The 9,627-nt window shown below is 37.7% G+C and overlaps 1 protein-coding gene across 3 annotated transcripts in view; it reads left to right on the plus strand.

Moving 5' to 3' along the window:
• Nucleotides 1–290: 290 nt before the first annotated feature.
• Nucleotides 291–9,627, plus strand: part of LOC121312078 (guanylate kinase-like) — a 25,691-nt gene continuing 16,354 nt past the window's right edge. Inside the window, exon 1 of one of the 3 annotated variants that reach the window (XM_041244095.1) lies at nucleotides 291–1,922. In XM_041244095.1, the coding sequence (XP_041100029.1) occupies nucleotides 1,898–1,922 (25 nt within the window). In that variant the 5' untranslated portion in view covers nucleotides 291–1,897. Of the gene's footprint in view, nucleotides 1,923–2,220; nucleotides 3,676–9,627 lie in introns of those variants that run through there. The other 2 variants (XM_041244096.1, XM_041244094.1) reach the window with 2 other exon arrangements.

Here is a 9,627-nt window from a genome sequence, read left to right on the forward strand (position 1 = left end):
CGGCCCACATCATGATTAGAGCAAATGTTTCTTCATCCCTGTTGCAATCTGTTTCATGGTGTTTCTCAAGCAACAAAAATATGGCTGAACTGAATAAACAGAAATGTTCCTTGTGGAATTGAAACCTTCATGCAGGCGTGGCTGTTTATTTCGTCGGCTTACGAACAGCCGTCAAGCATTTTGTCTTGCTCAACCCGGGTCAAAGCGTGTCGACTCACATCCTGAGGTGGGTCGCTGGGACCCTGGGTTAACCCGGGTACGTGGTTCTACACTATGTGGGATTCACACTTCACAGGATTGTGACTCAGGTAGTTGGGACCCGGGTAGACGTGCCAGTGTGAAAGGAGCGCTAAATGATTTTATACCGCTACAGCAGACACCCCAGTATCCCCCTGACACATCCTCTCCAGCATCTCACATAATGAACCTTTAATGTATTCTGAAAGTGGTAAGAGATATGCAGACTGCACAAGACTGAACTGACACTGAATCATTTGTGTAAAGCATGGTTATTGTTATCAAGAGTCTGTGAAACTACGTGCTATTGCGATATTCAGCATACTAATGATTTCAGTCCTACTACTGAATCAGTTACGCTGCAGTAAGGTTGCTTGTTTTTAATACTTCCTAGAGCGTTAAATGCCCCTGCCCCAGTCATTTGAAGGTAGGTAACATTTTGGGGGAGCACTGCTTGTGTGAGACAAGTTTCTTTATAAAATAATTTTCATACACAGTACCGACACAAATAATGACTAGGGGTTGGGATATTTGTTTTCCTTACTCAGACCCCTTAGTGAATAACTTGGTGTCTCTGAATAGATAATGGTCACCATTTAAAAAAAATATTCAAAATATTTTAAGGAGCACTCTTTACCACTTATAATGGTACCCACAATTATAATTAAAAGGGGGAGATGAAATGTTCAGGGATACCGTGATATTTAGTACTGCGTAATTAAGGAGTCTGTAAGTAACTGTTCTGCTTCAAGGCTGGTGAAACCATAATTTGTTATAAGTGTCAGTGTACAGAGCATGTGTTTGGAACTGGTCTTGAATTCTGCATATGTATCTTTATAGTTTAAAATATATTTTTTAATAGCATTAGTCCATAAGTACTTGTCGTAGTATTTTTGTGAGTCATACCCCCCTAATGATGATCGTACTTTTGCAGACCATATCGTACTGCTTCCAATAACACTCAGAAAAACTACTCATCCAGTACTCGCAGTGCTGCCATCATAGCCTCCTGTTCTGCCTGCCTTACAGCAGCCAGCTCCTCTTCCCTGGACTGTGTTGCACTGCCCTGCTTATCTCTGTCATGCAATGTGAGATTCCTGCCCTTCTGCCAACACCCTACTTGGGCTATTAGATGTCCCTGGGGACAGCACAGAGAGGCTGGTTAGTTTAAAGTAATCTTAGGTGCACAGTTAGTCGCAATTCACACTGTACTGCTAAGGACTATGATTTATCCTCAAAACAACAGTCTGATAATCCATATATTTGGTTTACTCTAAACTGCCAGAACTGACCACTCACCAGCAGTGGTGAGGTTTTGAGTGAGATTTCCTGAAATTGCCATGTTGGCAGGTAAACATATACATTCCCCAGCATATTTTTGCTTCAATCGATTTTGTGTGTGCTGCGCCAGAATGGCCTCGTTCTGTTGGAGAATGGTGATTTTTTTTTTTTTTTTAAATGGCAAATTAAACTAGTCGAGCTACAAACTTTTGACGATCACTAGGCTGGAACAAAAGTGTCACTGTGTTAGTGTACCAATGAGCAGTCTCGCTCTGTACCCCGGGATCTACTTGTTCAAAAAGATTGCTCACGCGACCACGGTGGTTATAATCCGATCGAGTGAATACATTCGAAAATCGTAAGATTCCCCCATCCGGAAATGAAGCTTTATGCTAAAGAAAGGGGTAAGATACAATACATCGCTTTTAAAATACACATTAGAATTAAAATTTTTTTATAATGTTTATTATGTGTATTACGTTTTTAAAAATAACTACATTAGACATACTTTAATATACATACATCTGCTTCAAATTAGATTTTCGAATGCAAATTTAAAAATTTCTTCTTAAATACAAATCTTACCGAGATAGTTTTCCGTGTTAATCGCTTTCACTTCATCCCAGTTGAACTGTTGTGGACCACCTCTTACACCTCCAGCGCATCTGACAAACTAACATTGTTGTTTTAAAAAAAAAAAAAAAAAAAAAAAAAAAGAATAACGAGGATACAATAACACTCCTAATGATAACTCGTTTCAGTTCTCAGCTACCCATGTGTCCGCCTTTGAGGCCTGCAATGTCTACCAAATCCTGGTACTCCATTAGATCTCTAGTCAAGATCCTTGCTTCACACACCCAGGGAGGCGTTCTGTGTGAGCCCAGCAATGGGTTGATAATGTTTTTCCATACGAAGTTTTTGTGGTCAGAAACATTAGTTATATTTCTACTATTTTAATAATATTTAAAAATGTATTTAAACTACATCGACGAAAAGAAACGGCTGAATAGACCACAAGTATCCAATGTCACAAATGTATGCTGTTAGTGCAAGTACCGTAAGTTGCTGCTACATTAACCATTCCTATCTGACCTCATCAGCAATGTAGTAGTTACCAAATAACCATTTTAAAAGCGAAAATACTTTGGGATTTTCCACACCGAATTATATTCTTTTAGTTAGGGAGTCCTTTTCAATTTAAAATATATTATTTTACAAGAAGCCGCTTTTTTAAAAGCAAAATAAATATCAGAGTAGTTGTTTGTGATCAAAGCAGTTTTCTTTTGCATTCGTTTAAAGCATTAAACATTTGTTCGCATTTGTTCGCACTAACTTGTATAACCGGGTTTATTTGGAATTGCATTAGAATCTCTTGGGCATGCATTTTGAATACAATTTTTTTCTAATACAAAAATTAAAGTGTACTTTGTGTTGTTTGTTTGATTAATTATTTCACATTAAACATTAATGACGCGTAAAGCTGAAATGCAGCCGGGCTTGCACGAATCACATTGTTAGCATCCCAACAGTTTTGACAGAAAAGAAGAAAATGCTGTGCACTTTACATATTGTAATTGTTAGTGCATGTGTCTACTGATGACTAAATACAATGCTGCTGTCGACAAATAAGCACCCTTCCTATGCACGCTGTGTGTTACACTGTTATTAAAAGTCGAGCAATTTTACTACAAAACAAGAGAACAACGGTGTAAGACTAGCCACACACCACATTGACACCATGCATGTCTCATTTTAAAGCTGCAATGCCCCATAGTCATGTCAAGTTCTACATAAATGTAAGGTATTTTAATACATATGTAAGCGCCATTTACAAACCGACGATTCAGTATGTCCTTGTGTTAATCTTGTCGTGCGACCTATCGGGTTAATTATTAAAAAAATAAAAAATTTGCGTCTTTACATCACTGGAAAGACGAGGTCACTTCAACGGGAACAGACGCTATATAGTAACCATAGAAATGCATATACCGTTTTGTCTCATTGTGATGACGTTCGGTCTGCCCAACCCAATACTTCGTGGCTCTGAAGGCAAGAGGCACTTAGCAGATGGAAAGGATAGGAGAGAACAGTTTTAAAATACCATTGCATCAAATCGAATTCACATGCTTCTGAGGTTTTTCTGCAGCCTTGTCAGAGGTAGGATTTTGAAACAAAAGAAAACGAAATTGTGAATAATTTAAGAATAAGCTTGCTAGTTAAATTATTATGTTTAAATGATATATTATAAAACAGCAAATACATTGAATACATGCTTGCTTCACGATTGTTACACAGCTGGATTTTGAAATGAAATAACTTTGCCAAAGGGCTCAGTTATTGAAAGTGTGGTATATAGGTTTTTTTTTCTCTCTTTTTTTTTTTAAATGCAGATTTATACTTAATCCTGTACCTACTGAATTGCTACAGTGTTGTGTTGTCTCCGTCGTGACGTTGTGCATGGTGGAAAGTGACGTAATAATACTACAGTATTACAATAGTGTAAGATATTTAGCACCGACAAAAAGAGTAGGTGTTTTAGCATGCCTTAAAATTGCTTGGAACCAGTTAGAATATATTTGAGACGTGCTTGATTCCTGTGTATGTCAGTGTTTACATTCTTCCGTGCTTATTGGTATGTTTATGTTAACTGTACGCTATCAGAACTTGTTGGCTGTTTCGGCACTTTACAGATTTCTTTAAAAGTAGTTTCAGCCTCAGCCATCTTGTCACACCATCACTCTACAGTTTAACTTAACTAAAAAACAAAACAAAAAAAACAAAAGACAGAGATGCTGATGCAACTGCAGTTCCTGGTGCGTGGAGGCAGTGTCAAGGGCCAGCCTAGTTCAGGGAAGCAAAAAAAAAAAAACATTCAACATAGACTTAAAAAGAAATAGTAGGAGTGTAGCTCAGTAAAGTGTTTTTTTGATATTAAAAACGCTGTGTGGGAGTCTTTCTTCGTCTGGCTTAGTAAGATATATCAGCCAGCTCTTTGGTATGCACCATTATTTAAATGTAAAATGAATCTACTTAAGTTTTTGTTTCTATAGGTTCGGTATTTTAAACCAATACAACTTGTTATTTATTATTGGAAGGGGACTGGAAACAGACTGCTGTAGTACTGTAAATGAGGTGCAAGATTGGCATGAGTTGCAGCATGTGCTAACTTAGAGAGGAGTAGCTTACAACTGGCAGCGGTGCAAAGCATTTATCATGTCAGCTGTCTGACAGTGCAATACAACAGTGCATTAAGGGTTAACACTACAGTACATACAGCTTTGTGTTTGCTTTTTAGTAAAGACAACTGTTAACTGAGGTGTTAGGCATATTGAGCGAGGTAAACACACCATGTTGTGTAAAATACATTTTGTGTGTGTGTGTGTGGTGTGTGTGTGTTGTGTGTGTGGGGTGTGTGGTATCACCTCCCCAGATCAGGCCTTCGTACGTCATGAGGGATCATCATAGAAGTATCAGTCGTCTTTCAACTTTCCATGAATTTAAAGAGCAGAAGCACAAATCTATGTTCAAGTTAATACATTTCCCAATATCCTTTACACTCACCTGTTTGAACTAGGATAGTTTTGTTTTATTCAATTTTTTCTTCCCTGGGGGAGAGGGGGGCTTCAGAATTTGCAGTAACAGGAAATTAGTATTACAGTAAGTGAGTTCATATTATAAGAAGTTATTTACAGTAAGTGACTGCTAAGTTTGACCAGGACCATTTAGGTAATCTGTAGTATCAGGAGATTTGTGTAAATCTGAGTTTGTTTTAACATTGACTGTATTTTATAATTTTTTTAGAATAAGCTTGGAATTAAGTGAAATTTCCGATGCTCACCTAACCAATTAGGAAATTTTATGCTGCATGTGGCAGTCACAAGATAATCAAGTACACGAGACCCTGTCTCAGTGGAATTTATTGTATGACTGTATAATCTAAAGAAAGAGCATGATTTGAATTTTGTTTCACCTTTTGCTGTTTGACCCTTCCAAAAGTACAGTATAGTAAGCTGTTTAGTTTTATTTCAATAAATGCACAACTCGTGGCAATGATTTAGCTTGCCAGAGCATGCTGATTCCCTGAGAAACTGCAACGGTACAGGCTTTTCTCCTCTTCAGACATGAACGCTGCTTCAGTAGCATATCCGTTTTATGTTTTACTAGTTGAAATAGCTGGTTTTCTTTGCCAGATAATAACTTGCCTGACTGTAGTTTCAAACATGTTGGGGCACTAGTTGCGTGATTACAACCTTGAAATATATACTTGGTAAAAAGGTTTAGTGTTCGATACTTTAAGCTGAGTTTGATCTTGGGCGTCGTCCTAGAAAAGATAACCCTTTCCTGACCCTTTTTTGCAAAGCTGGCACCGCCTCAGTGTCAGCGCCTTGTATCTCAGAAACCGTTTGAGATAATGACACTTGTTCCGGGGGAATATAAATTCTTCATGCCAAGTGTGTTTCTGTCTGTGGCGTTGATCGTGTGAAGTTGCAACTGCATTGTCCTTATGCTTGATACCACTGTTGAATTCTTGATTCTCGCCATAAAGTTCCATTACAGGCGGTGTCCAGAGAATTACTGTTTGTGTCCAACTTTGTTTTTAAGCTTTGGATACAGTATATCAATGCTGTTCTTTTTCACATTTCCATTGTAGTGTACCTCATGTTTACAAACCATTTGATCAGATTTGACCCCAGGGATTTCTGGCTACAGTACTTACAGAGTGGTGGTTTACAGTGAAGCTCACTTGTCATGTGTGTTTAAGAGTATAGGCAGTTGTTGACTGCATCTGAATCTGGAAGTAGGCTATTTTTTTTTTTAACTTTTTATACGGTGCATTCAAATGTCACTTGTGTTTTAGTGATTAGTTCAGTTTATTCACTTTGTGCCCACAGGGCCAACACAGGTACCTCTCAATACTGCAAGCACTAATACAAAGAGAAACCTATGTAGACCATACTCAGTAATAAACAGTACAACAATTATTATACATCCAAAGTAATATCAATAAAATATGCTTACACACACGTATGCATGTTCAGATGACACTGAACAGCAGTTTTAAACCCAGAAAGGCTTGACAGTAACACAATGGAATCCGGAAAGGCATTCCATAACCCCAAGGGCGTGCCAAAGAAAGAATAACAACACAACTGGAGGCGATAAGGACTGATGGTCAGAGCAGCTCTGTGGAGACTCTCAGCCCAGGTCTTTTACGAGCACAGGCTGACGCAGAGGTAGAACACAGTGAATGCAAAACCTTATAAAAATGAATGGTAATAAAATCGGACCTTCTGCCACTTAATGCTTTAAGAGCAGAATGACTAAAACGGTAATCATAAGTAGAATCCCAATTCCAGTAATTCAGTACAATCCTACAAGCACATTTTTGCACAGACTCAAGCGTCTTAGTATTGCATTTCTGAAATGGGTCCTAGACAGAACAGTTGTACTCTAAAGTAGGTCTAACCAAACTCTGATAAAGATGTGAAACAACAGAAGGAACGAAAATAAACCCCACACTGTATCGCTGTGCCACAAATAAACTGAGTCTAAAGCTCTGGAGAGGTAAAAAAAAAAAAAAAATTAAAAAATACACTAGTTGTACTGTAACTGGAATCCAAGTTTTTATAACAAGGACCAAGAAATGTTAAAAATGTGTCCCCTGTTCCTGAATTAGTTCAAAGGCCAAAGTGTGATTTCATTAAAATGTAGTTCCAGCATATTGGCGTGTTAGATATTTGTTTTTCCTCCAGATAAAAAAAAAAAAATATTCTTGGAAGAAATCTCTTGCGCTGGCATATTACTTGTATTTCCCGTTAATCTAAATGAATGCTTTGGATAGCACACAAGCATATATAATTGTTTACTGATTAGTGTCTGTAGATCCCACTAACACCCTGTTTCTTCAGCAGATTGATCTCGTAAAACGTAAGATGCTGACTTCATATTCTCATTGTTATGGAATCTCTTAGGACTAAACACTACTCATAATCAAAGATGTCATTCCCCTTGCACTGTGCCCCTCAGGATGTTTGTTTTTGTTCACAACCATTCTATTAATCTGTCATTGCAAAGTTCCCTAAGTAGGTGGCACTGTTGTGCTGTAAAAGTTTATTTTAGAACTGGCGACATATACCTTACAGTTCCAGGCTAACTGCTGATATAAACGTCCTCCTAAATCATCTTGCTGGTCTTCTGTTTCTATGACTAGCTAGAGAAATAGTTAAGACAGCTGTGCCCACAAATGGGAAGTCAAAATTGCAAACTGAATTTTACCAATCCATTAGTGATGGTGGATTTCCTGATGAGACAGTTTAAGTAACAATGGGAACTCAGTTGGCAGTTGCTTCCTTATCCACGTACTTCTTTTTTTTACTGTGTCAAAAGGGATAACACTGAGCCATTAGAAGTGGTACTGTAAAAGTTACATAGCAGTATCTTGTCCAAAACAAACTGATACCTTCCAATCATTACTGTCCTGGCTGCACCCTACAGTACTTGCAATATTTGTATAATCTGTGTCCAGCACCTCTGTATGTGACCATTTTGTTAGGGTGCCCTATGCCTCAAACCTCTGGTTGGTTTTTCTGAAGTGTTTTGTAACTGCAGCCAGATTAGGCAAGGTTGCTCCAGTCCTCTTGTATTTTTGTGCTTCGATAGAGAAAGTGACTGGGTGGCAGATTTACTGTTTGCTGAATGATAAGGCTGACTGCTTTGTGTATACCACACACACACACACACACCTTATAAATAGTATTAGCCAATCTAATTTTGTTTTATGCAAATGGAGTAGCTAAACTATAGATTAATTTCTGTGACAATTAGCTTGAGAGAATGATGCAGTTTTACTGCTCAGGATGAACAACTACTGTATTTCATCAATTTACCTGAGTTTAGTTTAGGATGTGTGTGCCTGCAATAGTGTATGTACTCCTTTAAAACAGCTCGTTACCTTGATGGCTAGGGTTCTGATTTAGACAGCTCCAGCAAATGCTTTCTTAATTTACACAGGAAGCCTGTGCATGGTGTAGGTAAACAATGGTGCTGTCACATCCAGGTTTTTGGAGGTTTCACTGCTTTGTATTCATCTGAATCATGCCTATTGTACACCCACTGACAGAGTCGTTGAACGCGTTGTTGAAATGAAATGTCAGGTGCTTTGAATTGAAAAGGTATTCTGCTGAAAGTTTAGGCTACTGTAACAGTTCTCACTACATGTCATGTGGTGGAAAAGTGACATAATGTATCAAGTGTCTCCATTTTGTTTTTAAAGCCTCACTTTTTTATATTTTGGAATCACTGTAGCTGATTTGCATGTATGAATATTAACAGAAGTTCTTCTTCCCAGAGCACTATTGCCAGATTTACTTTCATTTTAGATTTGCTCTAGATACTGTGAATAGGTGAAAGTTTACAGCAACAAAAAACAGATTTATAGTTGCTTTTCTTTTTGTACAGTACACTACTGTTGCAGTGCGCAAATAACCTGAGTGCCATACTGCTTTATTGGGTTTAAAGGGCACCTAGATACAAGTTCTGCACCACTGTTATTGCTGAGAATCGTCTGTTCGTTACATTACGTAAGTTGTTTTTGTTGAGAGTTGTGTATTCTGTACATTACAGTAAGTTGTTTTTGCTGAGTTGTGTATTCTGTACATTACAGTAAGTTGTTTTTGCTGAGAGTTGTGTATTCTGTACATTACAGTAAGTTGTTTTTGCTGAGAGTTGTGTATTCTGTACATTACAGTAAGTTGTTTTTGCTGAGAATCGTGTATTATGTATATTATAGTAAGTGGTTTTGTTTTGTTCCTTTTTATGTAAATTGTGACAATGTAGGAGTCTGCCTTTTGGCTCCTGTACATTTTCTGTTTAGTTTTGCTTTTTATTTTAATTGTTTTGGGGTTTGTGACATTTTGAGCTGTTTAGGATTGCTTCTTTTTTGTTTGTTCAAAAATCCTGTGAACCTCAAATACCCATCTACAGAGTATGTCATATGCCTAAGTATAGAACGACAAGTAAACCTCTGATCTTCTTTTGTGATCTATTTTATACCCCACGCTCAAGTCAAACAGCTTAGTACTGGGTTATAGAGTCCCTGTAGCCTAAATA

This window comes from Polyodon spathula, unplaced genomic scaffold, assembly GCF_017654505.1.
Source record: "Polyodon spathula isolate WHYD16114869_AA unplaced genomic scaffold, ASM1765450v1 scaffolds_3508, whole genome shotgun sequence".
Lineage (NCBI taxonomy): Eukaryota > Metazoa > Chordata > Actinopteri > Acipenseriformes > Polyodontidae > Polyodon > Polyodon spathula.